The sequence below is a fragment of the Anopheles maculipalpis genome, chromosome 2RL (assembly GCF_943734695.1).
Source record: "Anopheles maculipalpis chromosome 2RL, idAnoMacuDA_375_x, whole genome shotgun sequence".
Taxonomy (NCBI): domain Eukaryota; kingdom Metazoa; phylum Arthropoda; class Insecta; order Diptera; family Culicidae; genus Anopheles; species Anopheles maculipalpis.
In genome coordinates, this window is record NC_064871.1 from 74,138,763 (window position 1) to 74,154,432 (window position 15,670).

At 43.2% G+C, this 15,670-nt stretch overlaps 6 protein-coding genes and 1 pseudogene across 9 annotated transcripts in view; 2 read left to right on the forward strand and 5 right to left on the reverse strand.

Annotated features, from left to right (window-relative positions):
• Positions 1-15,670, forward strand: part of LOC126556339 (integumentary mucin C.1-like) — a 521,191-nt gene that overhangs the window by 499,006 nt on the left and 6,515 nt on the right. The window lies entirely within an intron of this gene.
• The window catches only part of LOC126556512 (peroxidase-like), a 201,458-nt gene that overhangs the window by 55,471 nt on the left and 130,317 nt on the right, over positions 1-15,670 (reverse strand). The window lies entirely within an intron of this gene.
• LOC126567460 (vanin-like protein 1) lies at positions 1,093-3,087 on the forward strand. Its single transcript, XM_050223681.1, has 5 exons — positions 1,093-1,161; positions 1,233-2,023; positions 2,113-2,359; positions 2,499-2,803; positions 2,878-3,087. Exons 1-5 carry the CDS (start codon positions 1,093-1,095, stop codon positions 3,062-3,064), a joined length of 1,599 nt encoding a protein of 532 aa, XP_050079638.1. The 3' UTR covers positions 3,065-3,087.
• LOC126556112 (adult enhancer factor 1-like) lies at positions 5,754-8,286 on the reverse strand. The gene is made up of 4 exons (XM_050211324.1): positions 8,104-8,286; positions 7,253-7,910; positions 6,939-7,170; positions 5,754-6,193 (listed from the first exon to the last, which is right to left on the reverse strand). Exons 1-4 carry the CDS (start codon positions 8,109-8,111, stop codon positions 5,754-5,756), a joined length of 1,338 nt encoding a protein of 445 aa, XP_050067281.1. The 5' UTR covers positions 8,112-8,286.
• LOC126567461 (phenoloxidase-activating factor 2-like) lies at positions 9,216-11,287 on the reverse strand (annotated as a pseudogene).
• LOC126556525 (phenoloxidase-activating factor 2-like) lies at positions 11,718-13,030 on the reverse strand. The gene is made up of 3 exons (XM_050211788.1): positions 12,914-13,030; positions 12,630-12,833; positions 11,718-12,564 (listed from the first exon to the last, which is right to left on the reverse strand). Exons 1-3 carry the CDS (start codon positions 12,986-12,988, stop codon positions 11,722-11,724), a joined length of 1,122 nt encoding a protein of 373 aa, XP_050067745.1. The 5' UTR covers positions 12,989-13,030; the 3' UTR covers positions 11,718-11,721.
• On the reverse strand, positions 14,146-15,132 carry LOC126556475 (protein FRA10AC1). Its single transcript, XM_050211739.1, has 4 exons — positions 14,851-15,132; positions 14,622-14,781; positions 14,282-14,557; positions 14,146-14,213 (listed from the first exon to the last, which is right to left on the reverse strand). The coding sequence occupies exons 1-4, from the start codon at positions 15,121-15,123 to the stop codon at positions 14,146-14,148; spliced, it is 777 nt and encodes a 258-aa protein (XP_050067696.1). The 5' UTR covers positions 15,124-15,132.

The following is a 15,670-nucleotide window of genomic DNA, read 5'->3' on the forward strand; positions in this document are numbered from 1 at the left end:
ATCCAAACTATCGCTTTTAATGTCAAGACAACATAGCGTCACAATAAAGCAAATGACTCACACACAAAAAAAAAATCATCCACCTGATAAAGAAATCTTATCAACACTGTGCACAGCAGTTGAGACATCGTAGAACACTTGTTGGAATTTGTGAAGGAGCGTTGCTGTTTCACAACCGTTTGAAGCATTTGTAATGAATAATCAATGGTTACCATCATGTTAATGCTTCGTGTCGTTATCGGTGCGAAAGATAATTGTGTTCTTTATCATGCAAAACCTAAATAAGCGTAGAGAGCTAGCACAAACAACACTTTTTTGATGTGATAACAGCTGTTTAACGCATCAGCATTGTTTGATAAACCCTCATTAAAACGACAAGATTTGTGATTTTTTTTTAATTGCACACATCACACACATCACATAAAAAATATTGTTGTGCAATAATTAAAAACAAAAACTATTGTTTCTAACCGGAATGATTATATTTTTGCATATCACACTAACGGAGTACTTAAAAACACTTACATGAAACGTGATCATAACCTGACAACACCACTTCCGTCGTATGATAATTCTACCTGCTCATGATAAGCCATTAAAGACGCGCAGCAGTTCAGAGTCCAATTGTAATACATTGTAATTATCGCGGTCGGAGCTTTCAACCGTCAAAGATGAGTATGGCTTTAACGACATCTTATCAGCCGGCGCGCGCATAGCGCATGGAAAACATATTTTTGACCTACACCACCATCATCTGACAAGATGTATGCACGAAGGCATAGCTTACAGCAATTAATCAATTATTTTCCCACGCATCAAGTGTACTTTTTCGTTAATCACTGTAACACACCACCACCACAATACGCATCGATGTAACTGACTATATGCTTATCAATAGTGGTAATGTAATGGCGCTAGTAGGGAGCTCTGATCGGAGACTTATCGCGCCCTATCGCCGTGTTCGTTGGCGAGCACAGGTAACTACAGTGTCGATGACAGTCAGCTGTCACCAGTTCCCGTTCAACCCGCAACCATCGAAGGTCGATAGTACGAGCATCGTAAGCAGGAATCACACGCACACACCCGGACGCAATGAACAAACCACCGGCCCTATTTTGCATATTGCTACTGCAGCTGCTGTACATTGCACCAAGCAAACAGGTACGTCAGATGCAAGCGATCGTTCAAGAATGTTTCTTATATTACTTTGCGTTTGTGTCCGTACATTGTAGGCTTCGACGGCAAACGATCCACACTACTGGGCCGGTGTGGTGGAATTCAGTTCCGACCGGGTAGCAAGCGAATCAGTTGAAACCAGTACGGCCAACCGGCTGGAACAGTATCTCGCCATCATTAACTCCGGCGAAGCGAACGTTACCGATGTGATCGTATTTCCCGAAGGCACACTCAATCGCTACGAAACCGCTTCCTTTGTGCCACAACCACAGGACCAGATAGTACCGTGCAACAACCTGTCGTACGAACGGGTCGTGCGTGACATCTCGTGTGCGGCACGCAATCGGAAAAAGTACGTCCTGATTAATCTGACCGAAAAAGCAAGATGTCCCGAAGGGATGGACAATCGGCCATGCAGCCCAGATGGATTGTATCACTTCAACACGAACGTGGCGTTCGATCGGGAGGGTATGGTCGTATCGCGCTACCGGAAGTTCAATCTATTCGGTGAGGCGGGCATCAACACGACCAGCTATCCGGAGATTGTAAGCTTCGAAACGGATTTCGGTGTACGGTTTGGACACTTTATCTGTTTCGATCTGATGTTTAACGAACCCGCGCTGGAGCTGGTACGGCTGGACGTGACGGATTTCATCTTTCCAACGATGTGGTTCTCGGAACTGCCCTTCCTGACAGCGTCACAAATTCAACAAGGATGGGCCTTCTCGAACAATGTAAACCTGCTGGCGGCTGGTGCGAGCTTTCCGGGTGTTGGTAGCACCGGAACGGGTATTTATTCGGGCCGGCGCGGTGAGATCCTCACCGTCATGAATCATGAACCACAAACGTAAGAGCTTTTTTAGTTGTACTGTTTTAAGGACTTTTAAAAAAGGAACTATTACACAATTCTCCATTTTATCCTTCTTTTTCTTACAGTAAACTCTACGTTGCTCAGGTACCGAAAATGAACTTCCCAAATGCGGCCTTTAACAAAATACCGCAGCCGAAAGGTACACCGGCCCAGATGGCCAAACTGTTTCTCAAGCGGGACCAAATCGACCGGTACACTACGAAGGATCTTCCGATGACTTCCAACGTACAGCTCGAGGAGAGCGTTTGCTATCAAACGCATTGCTGCAACTTTACCATCAACTATAGCGTCAAGTCCAATCTACAGAACACGGTATTTATCGGCTCTCTATTGTGTTATCACGCTGCCTTCGGTTTCATTAATGCACCACAAATCGGGTGCGATAATTCGCGGTGGCTAATGTATTGTGTTTCTTTTGTCCCCCCCCCCCCCCCCCCCCCCTCATGTGCAGCAGTACTATCGCTACAAGCTAGCCGCGTATGATGCCGGCCGTACGTTCGATGGTTTTGCCGATGGACAGATTACGACGTGTGCCATTTTTGCCTGCTCGTCCACGAACTATAGCGACTGCTCGAGAAGATTCGACGCGAACGAAGCGTACGATGATCAAGCCGTCACGTTCAATTCCATCACCATTGTGGCAAAGTTTGCCAATAACCGTGATACGTTTGTACTGCCCAACAACGTGGACACTAGCATCGTACCGTTCGATGTGTCGGAAACCGAATACAACGTTGTGCCGAGTGTGGGTGATGCGTAAGTACAGCTTGTGCATGGGCTTGTGACTACAGTGTCTCAACAAGGATCTGACTTGTAACGCTTCTTTCCAGGACACCGCACAACATTGTGACCTACAAGCTAAACCGTCCTCATTCGGATCTGTACACTTTCGCTATTTGGGCACGTAAGTTTGAGGGTCATGCTAGTGCCGGTGCTAATCCTTCCGCTGTGTATTCGACGTTAGTATTCGGTGTGATTGGTTTGATAGGTTTGGTGAAGAATTTGTGGAAGTTTTAACAACATTATCCCACTCCCAGCAGCACTATTCGCATTGACGAACTGTAATGTAGAATGCCTTACTTCCATCTCTGATCATAATCATTCATACATTCATCTCATCAGCAGCTATGATACGAAGCAATACTAAATGTCGTTATTATGATAAATGGATATGAGGTGCAAAATAAAACGTTTTTCTAACATCTGCTGTATGTAGTCAAAAAAAAGACTTCCTGAAGCAAGAAAGACGTCTTGCTATCATTTATCATTATTTGATTTAAATAAATTACGACTGTCTTAATGTCTTAAAAGCCTAGTTTAAATTAATAGGTTGGTGCCAGTCAAATAACGCATAATGCAAATTAAATCTAAGAGCCATCCTTAGAACAGTCATTGGGTCATCTTGCTATATGCTCGTCTTCGAAGGTCAGTTCTGAGTGATCTGTAATTAAGGAAAATTCTAGGAGGGACATTTATATTCACTCTAGTCATCAGATCGGGCGCATCTATCTCATCGATCTCAGAACGAGTGGATCTATCTTATCTATCTCTTCTAAGACCTCGTCCGCGTCATTTGTCTCCAACCGAATAACTTTCACCGAGTATGGTACAAGGGACGAGGAGCTACATAACGTGAAATAAAGAACAATACTTGTTATCCTTTACTGGACAGATTCAATTTTGTTTGTCCGTACACTAGACTAAGGACACCAAACAACGGAGCAGGGCTAGGGTACGAAAGGAACAAACGATATATACACGGTCAATAGACAGTATGGGTAATGACCCATACATCTACACTGACGACGAATAAATCCTAGCCTTTTGTTTTGTTAGACAATTGGAGACGCACTGGACAGGACGAAACAGCCTAACGTCATCAGCGTATAGTTAACATTCAGCGTCATTGTAACGTCGTTGATGAAGAGTGAGAACAGCGGAGGCACCGGATTGCTTCCCTGAGGAACGCCAGAGGAACTCTCAAATTTATATGAAGAAGCATTGTCGATCTGCTCGTGGTAAATATGACCAGGTTCGTTGTAATACTGCCGCCGTGGGAAAAATCCATGCTGGTGCGTTAAGATGTATGATCGACAGTGATGCATCAGCGAGTTTTGTATCACAATCTCAAAAAAAAATTGCCACAACAGGACAAGATAGTTATACGGCGGTAGGTTGATGCACAGTTCTTATCGCCCTTTTTGTACATAGGAATTATTCAGTAAATAGGAAGATTTCCAGACAGTAAGAACAGTACATTGAGTCAGAGAGGATTTGAGGAGCCACAGGCTCAGTTAAGTGCTCGCGGCTGTTGACAAGATTGGCGGTAGGGTTACCATCGACTTCCGGATTGTGAGTGACACTTGCTGCAGAGAAGGAATCAAGGTGTCATTAGAGACAATATATCGACAACTTCATGAGGTACATTATTCAAAGCTGTATCTAGTGAGAAGCGATACAAAATTATATATTCGGATGCTAAACCAGAGAAATTACTTCACAACTAGCACTGATTCTTCTATAGTCACATACAGCTCTCTACATTTGTTTTTTTGATTTTATTAATCAATAAGTTCCGGTTTCTGCACGCGTTTCAATTGCTGCACCACACACACACACACCTACTACTTGTTGCCGTTTCCGAATGCTTGACGAACGATACACGCGGGTTAATTAATCTATAATATGCCATCCGCCGATCGCTCGTGAAATGGCGCTGCCTGTTCCACTAAGAAATTCGGTAAACATCGTTAACGGCTTTACTGTTCCAGAAGGTGGGGGGGGGGGGGGGGGGGGCGATGCACCTACTCTAATGTTTTGTTGTGTATCAGAAGAAGTTGCTTTCGGTTGTTTCCTTTATCCATTTCATTTGTTAAACACCTCCGCCATTGATGAAGACCATGCCGCAGGCTTTGGAGAAGTATTCGATTGGATAAGGTAAAACTGTGATACACATGCGCGCGCGTGCATCTATCGGCATCTTATCGTTGATCAATTTAGAAGCATTAATTTTGAAATTACGAGATGATTACGTTTACGGGCGCACACCGTGGAGCACGAGCGCGAGGCCCGAATTTGATTAAGTGAAGTGGCAGCAGTTACAACGAACGGTTACAATAAAATTTACAATTGTTTGTTTGGTTTTTGGAGTTCGGTCGAGCGGGAACTTATTGGAGCAACCGCAAATCGGTCGCAGTATTCTGTTACGTGATAGAAGAAATGGTTGCTTTTCTCATGATAACATCTGGCATCTCTAACCTTCTCTCCCTGTGGCTCTTTCTATTGGTTTATCGCTTCTACCTGTCCTGCGTTTGTAACGATACTTTGAACTTTGTGCTAGTAACTAAAACATAAACGACATTTTGTTTATCATATGTAAAATGTAAGCAGAAGACAAATTAACTTTCCACCTTTTACCGCCTTATTACACGCCACTGCTCTCCCTTCGCAAACTGGAGGTTCACGTACCCGTGCATTTTGCGTGTGGTACAGATGACACGGTTGCCTATACCTAGGATAGGACCTTCTTTAGCGCATGTGACACACACACACGCCACACACACAAAAATGCGATTTAAAAAAAACTAAAGAAAAACACATATTTTGCGTGTGAGTGTGAGCAGAGCTAAAGGAACAAAACGCGAGAAGGAAAACTGGGGAGCAACACCTTCTTTCCTCGGTTATTAAGGGGCGGCTAAACAACATTTTAGTTCGACTTGCTGTTGCAGAAGTTTTTCTTGTGAATTTTCAAATGATTAGCCTGGGCAAAGGATTTTCCACACGCCTGACAGCGGTACGTCAGCTCGGCCGTATGGTGCGACGAGTAGTGCTCGGTCAGCTCGTTGAGATCGCTGTAGTTCTTGCCGCACATGCTGCAATCGAGCGGATTGACTTTCTTGTGCACCTTCATGTGGTTCTTTATATGGCTCTGCTGGATGAACGACTTCTGGCAGATGTTGCACCGGTACGGACGCTCGCCGTTGTGTATGCGGATGTGGTAGATAAGGTTGATCTTCTGGATGAAGCTGATGCCACAGATCAGGCACTCGTGCGGCCGCTCGCCGGTGTGTATTTTCGTGTGATTCGACAGGGCCGACGATTGTACGAACGCCTTACCGCAGGTTAGACATTTAAACGCACGCTCACCTATGGGCACAAATGGGGGGGATGATGGGTTGAGTTTGAAACAACAACTTAGTGAGATTCGCTTTGACGAAAGTTTTCCAGCGGTTAGTGCTACCTTCATGGAAAGGAACGGTGCAAGATCGATGTTAGATTCTATGGTAGTACTAAACATTATTATTGTAAATTATTTCGTGCCATCATACACAGAGTCCGCCAATAATATAAGTTATGCCCGCTTTTTAAAAAGCCTATTTGGATACTTCTGGTAGGTATAACTTTGCCAAATTATGGTGAAATGATCTAAAGTAACTGAATTATCTATAGCTTTTTTAATTTAGTTATGAAGAATATGTTTTACTTTAGAAAAAAAAAATAATAAAGTTATTGTGCCGAAAAAAGATCTAATTCTTACTAAATGTTTGTTAGAAACTATTTCACCGAGATTTTTTAGCCAATGAAAAAAACTTAAAGTGTTAACATTAGTTTTACCGCGATTCCTAAATGCTTTTTAGAAGCTAATTTATATAGCTATTTTTATATTAATATATTTATATTAATTTATATGTATAGTTCAAGATCCTACTTAGTAAATTATATTATTAATGAAGGTTTCAAGTTATTACATTATTGTAGTGAGTAAGTCCTGTATGGCAGACCATTTAAAATAAAATTTAAACTAAAAACCTAATAAATTCATTGCAGTGAAAGAAACCCGCTTTCTCCAACCAGCAATAACCCCCCCCCCCCCCTCCCCCGCGTTACTTACCTGTGTGGATGCGCTTGTGATTATGCAGTGTCGACTGGTGCGCAAACACCTTGCCGCAAACGTCGCACCGGTGCGACAGTTCCGGCACGTGGATGCGCACGTGGTAGTTCAGCTTGTACTTATCCTTGAAATATTTCCCGCACACATCGCACTGGTGCTCGCTGACCGCGTTGTAGTCGTGGTATTTTCGCTCCTTCTTGCCGGGCGACTTGACCGTGCGGATGAACTGTTCCTGCAATGAAAGTAACCGTATGCCAACGAGACGGGAAAGAATGGAGCGTAAACAACACGACCAACACGAGTCACAAACAGACCTGGTTCCACCATACTTCGGGGATTTTCGTCACGGTACGGACGTAGTTTTCCGTGTACTCTTCCTTCACCTTCACGATGAACCCTTCCGGTAGCTGCGGGATTACGATGTTACGGTTCGCTTTGCCTTTCTTTTTCTTTTTACCGGTGCCGGTGGTGGTGGTGGTGGTTGTCGTTGTCGTCGAGGCAGTCGTTGCCGTTGAGGATTGTGCCTGAGGTGTTTGTTGTTGCTGCTGTTGTTGCTGTTGGGATTGAGACGCTGGGGGCGGAGGCTGTTGTTGCTGTGACTGTTGTTGCGATTGTTGTTGTTGTTGCTGTTGCTGTTGCGATTGTTGCTGTTGTTGCTGCTGTTGCTGCTGATGTTGCTGTGCAGCCAGCTGAGACTGCATCTGGGCAGAGAGATGCTGCTGCAGTCCTACCATCTGGGCCTGCTGCTGTAGCTGCAGGACGTGCTGCTGGTTGTGCGCCTGGCCTTCCGGCAGCTTCTCGTACGGATCGAACTCTTCCTTTTTCAAATTAACGATCATACCGGGGTGCGGAAAGCCAAGCAGCTGATGCTGGGACTGCTGCGGCAGTTGGTGATGCTGCTGGTGGATTAGCGGCGGACCAAGCTGATGCTGAAGGTAGATACCTTCGCGCTTCACTTCATTTGGGATAAAGCTAAAAAAGAGTAAGGTGGCTGATAAGTAACTTCCCGTCGATCATTAACACTAGATTTTCATCCTTTTTTTCCATTCCGTAAGATTAACCACACCGCCACCACCCCCACCGACTCCCATTCCCTCCTATGCCAGAAGCACGGTCTCCACACCGACCGACAGGCATTTTGTGGACCATTCCCGCAATTACTTACAAATTCATTTTCACTCTCAAACTGTTGCGGCACTAAATAACGTTCAATAGCATAATTTGGCGACCGTTCTAAACCAGATTTTGCACTGCGTTACACTTAACAACGACAACGAAAATAAAACAATAACATTTTCTACTTTTTTCTCGCTGACAGCACCCTTAACGAAATAACTCAACACATCAATCTTTTGAACGAAAGTGTCTCCATTCGTCTATCATTTAACGAAAGGTTGCTTGACGAACCAGCGCAGTGTGCCTAGTGAGGGCAGTTTGGTGGAGAAAAAGAGAACGATTTATTTTTGAATCCTGCTGAATGGTCGACGGCAGTTCCGTTTGATTTTTATGCTTCATACACGATTTTTTATTGCATGAATTTCCAACTGATAATGCAAAACTACACACAAAATTTTATCTTTCCCTTTAAAATGAAAGATGCATGTGCTCATCAGTAGCAACTCCCTATCATTCCTGTCTCCCTATCTACCAAAAAAATAAGATTTAACATACACTGTGTCAAAATATTGTCTGTCTTTTCTCGAATATTTTGCTCATAATGATCCCACAAATTCTCAATAGCATTGAGGTCTGGAGACTGGGACGGATCCGTAAACATTGTTCTGATGTCGTGTTTTGACCATCTTCGTAAGTATACTTCGGATCATTATCCTGGAAAAGCTGAAAATTTGACCCAATGCTTAATTTTTACAGCACTTGCTTTCAAGATATTCTTCAGAATGTATAAATACATAAATGGATCCATTTTGGAATCAATTATCGCCAAATTTTCGGAAACATTTGCACTAAGGCACATTTTATGGATCCGATTGTATATTTGGATAGTGCCAGACTCTTACCAATGACACGAAAATATTGAATTTGCTTTCTTTCATTATTACGACCATCTGCAAAAACTCGTCCAGTTGGACCTAGCAGTTTTGAGCACTCAATCCTCTTTTTCACGTCTTTGATAGTGATAACCAGCTTCTTCGGAGCGAAGTAACCCCTACATCTTTCTGCGATCGATACAAGTTTGGAGAGGCTAACTTTAGTACGATTTATTACGCCTACAATTTTTGACAACAATTATGTATTTGACACCGCGTACAATCCAACATCAATTTTTATCAAACATTTTCCTCTATCGTAGAATTAATCCATGTCACAAACTTTGCCACATTCACATAAGCCCCCGGAACATCCTGCTGGTGGCAACTTAAGCCCCAAGATACAATACCTGCCACCACGTAAGAACCAGATTCGGTCGGACAAAACAAGCCCGAACCGCCATCTCCATCGCACATATCCAAACCTTCCTCTGCACCAGCACAAAGCACACTTTTGTGAAGCCGAAAGAATGCACCCAACCGTGTGGCCGCAAACAGCTGCTTGCAGGACCGCCTCGGTATAACCGCCAGATCAACACGTTTCAGTAAATTTGCGTACTGGTTAGTGTGCTGTTCCAAACCCCAACCGGTGGAGGTGCACAGTTGACCATCGAACTGATCCGTTGGGTTAGGCAAGCAGATCGGTCGAATGTGGTTGCCATACTGCACGTCTTGCTTCAACATAGCTAATGCTATATCATTCAGCAGTCCCACGCTGTTGTATTCGGGATGAAAAATTATGTTTCGATCAATGTAAATGTTCTAAAAGAAGAAATAAATAAAACCACGTTATTAGCAATTTATCTCCACAAAAACCCCGAAAGAGGATTCAGATAGCTTACCTGCTTTGGATAAACGTTCTCTTCGCGATTTAAATCCCACTCGCCAAACCGGGCCACCAAATTCTCCGTCTTGTTAAAGATATGGGCAGCCGTTAGAACAAATCGTGGATGTATCAGTGTACCTCCACCAACGTACAGAAACTCTTGCACATTGGAGGAGTAGAACGTTTCCAGAATGGCTACAACCCACGGAAATTCACCGTACTGTGCGTACGTTCGGTTGGCTTTGATCTGATACACCAACCCACCGGGATTGCTCACTCCGCATGCATTTTCCGTTGGACGATCCTGATCGATGGTTATCTGCAACAACATTTACATTTGCTACAACTGTGTTCCATGACTGCCTTACTATACTTACCATATTAGATATAAAACTTTTTGCATTAGAGCAGCAAATTTGCATATAATCCTCACACACATCCTCTTCATACAACCGTAGTTCGATAATATCCTTGCTCTGTGCGTAGGTTTCGTCGTACGTTCCGTTTGGGCATACATATTTCGGTGCACAGAAGCCTCCTGGACATTCCTGCAGAAAAAAAGAGAAAATTGTGGAGAATGATCCGGTCTGATCGTGAGAACTGACTATCAAACTACGTGGTATTGGCAAGTCTAGTAAGCCATTCGATGATCGGCGTGACCTTATTAGAAGGTCGTTAAGCGAAGATGAAGATGATCGTTTTCTTGGATACGACTACTTTACCACCAAATCTATCGAGTCGTCGTTCGCTTTGCTTGAGATGATCAGGTGGCTGCAGAGCACTAACAAAACCAGCCAACAGTTCATTGTGGCTGCAGCACAGCAGTGATTCCTTCCTGTGCGATGAATGTAATCCAACTGATCGATGACGCTGAAACAGTAGCAGGAACCTCTACAATGATAAGACACGTACGATTGTGATGTACTTTACAATTTATTTTCTCTGTCAAAACCAATTTGTTATTCAATTATTGTTCTAAGGCCAATATTTTTCAAAGTTTGTTCGGAATAAAATAACTAAAAAAGCATCAATAAAATGTGTCCTCTACATGTTTAATGTAGAGATCTTTCTCTTCTTTTTGTGAACGATTTGAATGAATCTTTCTAATGAATCTTTCGAGAGAATGATTAGAATAAACTCCTCGGAAAGAGTTTTACAACTCTTTTGAGACTCGAGTCGCAAAGAGTTTTTAAACCCTTTTAAGATTCGAATGAGCTGTTATGAGAGGTAACCCCACTGATCATTAAAAGTTAAGTTAAGATAAAAGTGGAACTGTGTAAGATATCTTCACAAGGTACCTTCGAGCAACACCCGGCTTAGCACTTTAGTTTTGAGTTAAGGGCAGTCTTCTGCCGAATTATAAAGACTACGAAAAGAGTTGTTGTAAGAATTAAATCACTGTAAGGAGAGAGTAAGAGTGCATTCATTCCTTAAAAAGAGTTGTTATTCTCACCACTAGTGCGAAGTACTGCCATGAGATAATCCCTTACCAGGGTACATGAGGCGCAGGGAGAGTTTTTCAGTTGTGGTATTACTTGGAAGAAAGAGTGAGTGAGTGAGTGAGTGAGTATAAAGCGAATAGAGTGAGTCATTAGTTGACACAGACAGTGAGTGAGTATAATAAAAAAACGATTGCAATGCATTACTTTTTTATTAATCTTTCATTCATTTTTAAATCACTAAAACGAGTGAGCTTTCTCATCTCTAGCGTAATGCAAAAAAGCAGAAACCCAACGCAACGCATCTCCTGATAAGCAATGTCGGGGAAACCCCCTAAACGAAATCTACCGCAGATCATAGGTCAATGAGAGCCGGGAAGTACGATTGTATTGAAAGCATGGATGCCTAGGGTCTAGGCCATCATTTATTTTCTTTTCCGAGTGTACCAACCATGCCCAGCTACACAGTATTACAATTTCAAATTAATATCCATCGCATCCAACGTCTGTTCCAAAATGCGTTCGTTAATCCAATTGACGTATCGGTTAACGGCAACGTACACACCGGGTAAATTGTATCCCCCACAGCCAATGCCCCACGACACAATGCCCCCGAGCACAAACGTACCGCTGTCGGTTTGGCACGCGAGTGGTGATCCACCGTCACCCTTGCACGTATCGACGTTAGCTTCCCCACCGGCACACAGGAAACCTTCCCGAAGATTATAGTACGGACCGAGTCCAGCAAAACGAAGCATCCGCGTGCACTTGGCGCGCTCAATTACTGGAAGCGTGATTTTCTTCATCACGTTCGCATACACGCCCCGTTCGGTGCCCCAACCGTTAGAAATGCACCGTTTGCCAACGAAATCATCATCCGGCTGGGGTAGACAAATGGGTCGTATGTGTTGCTGATATTGCACACTGTTCTCCAGTACGAGAAGCGCTATATCGTTCTGTATCGGATTGTACACATATTCGGGATGTTTGATGACTTCCTGCACGCGTATTTCCTGTTGTGCAAATGGTTCATTCGTGCTGCTAATGTCCCATTCGCCGAACCGTGCAATTAAGTTCGACTTGCCATCCGTATTGTGAGCCGTTGTCACGACCAGCCGTGGATGGATCAGTGAACCTCCGCAAACGAATTTACTGTCCGTTGGGGAAGATTGTTTCGCTTCGGTCAGTATGTACACTACCCAAGGAAATTCGGCGTACTGTGCCAGCGAGTCATTATGCTGCAGGTCGTAAATCAGTCCGTTTTCGTTAGCCTGTCCGCAGGCGAAGGTAGACGGAGGTGGTATAATTATTTCCTAAAATAACATAAATAAAAGGTGCTTTAGTACTTCCGTTCGCTACAATAACTTGGCTCGCTTACCTCACTGCTGCTCGGATTTGCCGTGGATGTTGGGGGAGTTGGAACAGAATTACAGCATACTAGCAAATAGTCTTCACACGTGTCCATATCATCTATATTAAGCCGCAATCCAACAAGCTGCGTATTCTGGGCCAGTGTTGGATCATCGCTGTACGTGGAATTGAGACAAAGATGTTTCGAAACGCAGTATCCTCCGGGACATTTCTACAAAGCAAAAGGATCAATCTTTTGAAACGTTCATAAGCAATAGTGGTAAATTTGGCGCGCAGCCGCACGACGCTTACCAGATCATCTTCCGTTTCTTGACCGTGGGTGAACGCTAGTAGCGAGATTGCAAACCAAGCATAAAAGCTGATCATCGTATACACACACCACACGTTGTGGTCGCTGTGGAGGCAAAAGCAAACTGAAGAAGAACAGTTGTGAGCGATGAGAATATATGTAAAGTATTGATAAGTTGTGGATTGCAAGTCGAATTGATTATGAGAGAAGCAAACCATTCCTAACACAACCTTACGTTTGGTATACTAATACGATCGTATTATTACGCCTATTGACAGCTGCACATAACGAAGAGTTGTATAGAATAATTTTAATTGAATTTATTTAAAATGTTTTAGGTGGAAATTTATTTGACTTTTATGTGATTATTCAAGTAAAATTTGTTTGCCTTACGGACTAAATAAAGCTAATTCTTACGAACAACGCTTATGCACTAGATATAACTTGGCAAAAAACGAACACTTTAAGAACCACACAAAAAAGGCGCAGATGGACTAGAGATTTACTGCTTCCAGAATCTCGAACACCAGCAGATGGCAACGGTTACTGTAAGAATGGATCATTAGAAAGTTCTAGCCTAGCCTAAACGCAATGCTAGTGAAAAGAGTTAGATCCCTAGACGTCAGAACGCAATAGAACGCGTATGAATTCAAAGAATCTTGGCATATCAACAATGAGATTGAAGCAGAGCACAACACATATGTTACACTATTCGGAAGCAAACCGTCTGAACATAATGCCAAAGATGAATATGAAATAGCGTAGCATTACTAGACACAATGATCAAGACAGTAAAAAATGCTCTGTATAGTACTAGAAGTGAAATCAGTAACTTCGTTTTGACTAGTGTTGGGGGAAGCGAATCCATATGGGGATTCTAATTTTCGAATCTCAATCCTTACAAGGATTCGAAGCTCAGAATCCGAATTCGAATTCCTGTTCCTTCATCCATCTCTCCAACAGTTCAGCATCCGCGATTAAATGCCACAGTTCGAAGATACATGATTATTCCAACCCAATTTTGGAAAGTCCTAATCAAACACCTATAGAAGCCCAATCGTATCCCTTATCGGAAGGAATCCTAGCCGGAACGGATCCAATCGTTTCCGAATTTCAACACAAATGACAAAACGGACAATATCTCACTTTTAACTACAGTGAAAAGTGGCCCATAAAGGCACTTTTCATTCATCGTTGTACAGTTCTCGTTAGCTATCACCTGGACACCTAATCTTCACAGCAAGAGATCCTCCAAAAATTCGTCAAATTCTTCTTCACGTGTTTTTTCTTCCGCTTCATTCCCTAGAAAATAAAACAAATTAGCAGTTAGCGGATAAAATGATTTGTTATGATATTCCTTTAAAGCCTACCTTTGCTCCAACTTCCTTCGACAACTTCCGGTGCGGAAGATCCGTCTTTTTCATCTCCCGTTTGCGACAAATTGTCAGCTTCCGTACTTTGGCTCGTCGTCTCGGCTTTTTTGTCTTCCGAAATTGCTCTGGCACCGGTGCTAGTAGTAGCTGGAGCTTCATCGCAAATCCGTTTACTAGTAGAAGGTTTCGTTTTACGATCGCGCTTCTTGAGTCGTTTAATTTCTCGTTTTTTAGAGTGATAATTTAGCTTATCAGAACACTTAGGACACAAGCCTAAAAATGAACACATTTAAATGTTAGTTTCGTTACTTTTACTAAGCATCCGTTGCTTACTTACGCAATTTGACCAGAGCATTCTTTTTCTGGCCATGCTCCAGGTAGCCAAAGTTGACCTCCCAACTGCGCAGCTCGTTCCGCTCCTCACAGTGCCGATCGCCGCATACGAACTGTCCTTTGCCAACGACCACCTCCTTCTCGATTCTCCATCGCATCGCAACCTCGAGGACAATGTATGAAAGGGACCTGATTCAGCGACAAACGCACCTCGCAGAACGTACTTCTCTTACCTTGTTCTCTTTGTACCGGCTAAGATCGGAAATGCAGTACTCTTTGAACAGTTTGTCGTAATACTTTTTGGCCAGCTGCTTCTCCCAACTGTCCACCGTTTCGTCATCCCACAGAAAGCGATGGTTTTCGCGTACAACGTCGTGATCGGTTTTATCGCGGGAAGTATCACGCTGCAGCAGCTTGGTGGCACCTGGCTTTGTCAGCATGTACTCATTGATCAGATGTTTGTGCAGTTCGTACGGATTCAAATGGGCCAAATTTCGGTGATACATTTTGTTGCCAGAAACGGTACACGGTGCTGATAGCGGCCGGAAATAGCACACATGTAAACACAACAAATAATAGTGCGCGACCTTTCCAAACGTCAAGCAACTAGTGATGGGTTCTTTGGAACGAACACACGGTTCTAATCGGGTTCCGGCATGTGTGATTCCGATTTCCAGGAAATCTAATCTTTCGATTAAATCGACGGAGCAATTCTGGAAGAATTACTTGCACCTACTTACCGGAACTAGTTCCAATTTTTCTCAAAGTCATCCGGAACCAGTTCCGTCTTTTTGAAATTTTTCCTCCTCTCTACAAGTGCAACATGGGGCTTTCACTTTCTCGGAACTTCACGGAAACGGACCGGGCCGGATGCTGATGGCAAAGGTTGATTCTTTACGGGATAAAATTGAAATGTTTCTACTGTAAAAAGGCAGCTAAATAATGTAAAAAACTAAAAGAACCAATGCATTCCACGACTCCAAAATGATGTAACTTTTACTCAACTTTCGAAGCATTTGTTTAGTTCAACGTACTGCTTTTAATAAACATTTT

Coding starts and splice junctions, on each gene's coding strand:
- LOC126567460 (XM_050223681.1), top strand. CDS start 1,093: ATGAACAAACCACCGGCCCTATTTTGCATATTGCTACTGCAGCTGCTG. Junction 1,162..1,232: donor ACATTGCACCAAGCAAACAG/GTACGTCAGATG, acceptor CGTACATTGTAG/GCTTCGACGGCAAACGATCC. Junction 2,360..2,498: donor AGTCCAATCTACAGAACACG/GTATTTATCGGC, acceptor CCTCATGTGCAG/CAGTACTATCGCTACAAGCT.
- LOC126556475 (XM_050211739.1), bottom strand. CDS start 15,123: ATGTATCACCGAAATTTGGCCCATTTGAATCCGTACGAACTGCACAAA. Junction 14,558..14,621: donor GAATGCTCTGGTCAAATTGC/GTAAGTAAGCAA, acceptor GTTCATTTTTAG/GCTTGTGTCCTAAGTGTTCT. Junction 14,214..14,281: donor CGAAGGAAGTTGGAGCAAAG/GTAGGCTTTAAA, acceptor TTTATTTTCTAG/GGAATGAAGCGGAAGAAAAA.
- LOC126556525 (XM_050211788.1), bottom strand. CDS start 12,988: ATGATCAGCTTTTATGCTTGGTTTGCAATCTCGCTACTAGCGTTCACC. Junction 12,834..12,913: donor AAGAAACGGAAGATGATCTG/GTAAGCGTCGTG, acceptor TTTGCTTTGTAG/AAATGTCCCGGAGGATACTG. Junction 12,565..12,629: donor CAAATCCGAGCAGCAGTGAG/GTAAGCGAGCCA, acceptor ATGTTATTTTAG/GAAATAATTATACCACCTCC.
- LOC126556112 (XM_050211324.1), bottom strand. Junction 7,171..7,252: donor CCGAAGTATGGTGGAACCAG/GTCTGTTTGTGA, acceptor CTTTCATTGCAG/GAACAGTTCATCCGCACGGT. Junction 6,194..6,938: donor TCACAAGCGCATCCACACAG/GTAAGTAACGCG, acceptor TTGTGCCCATAG/GTGAGCGTGCGTTTAAATGT.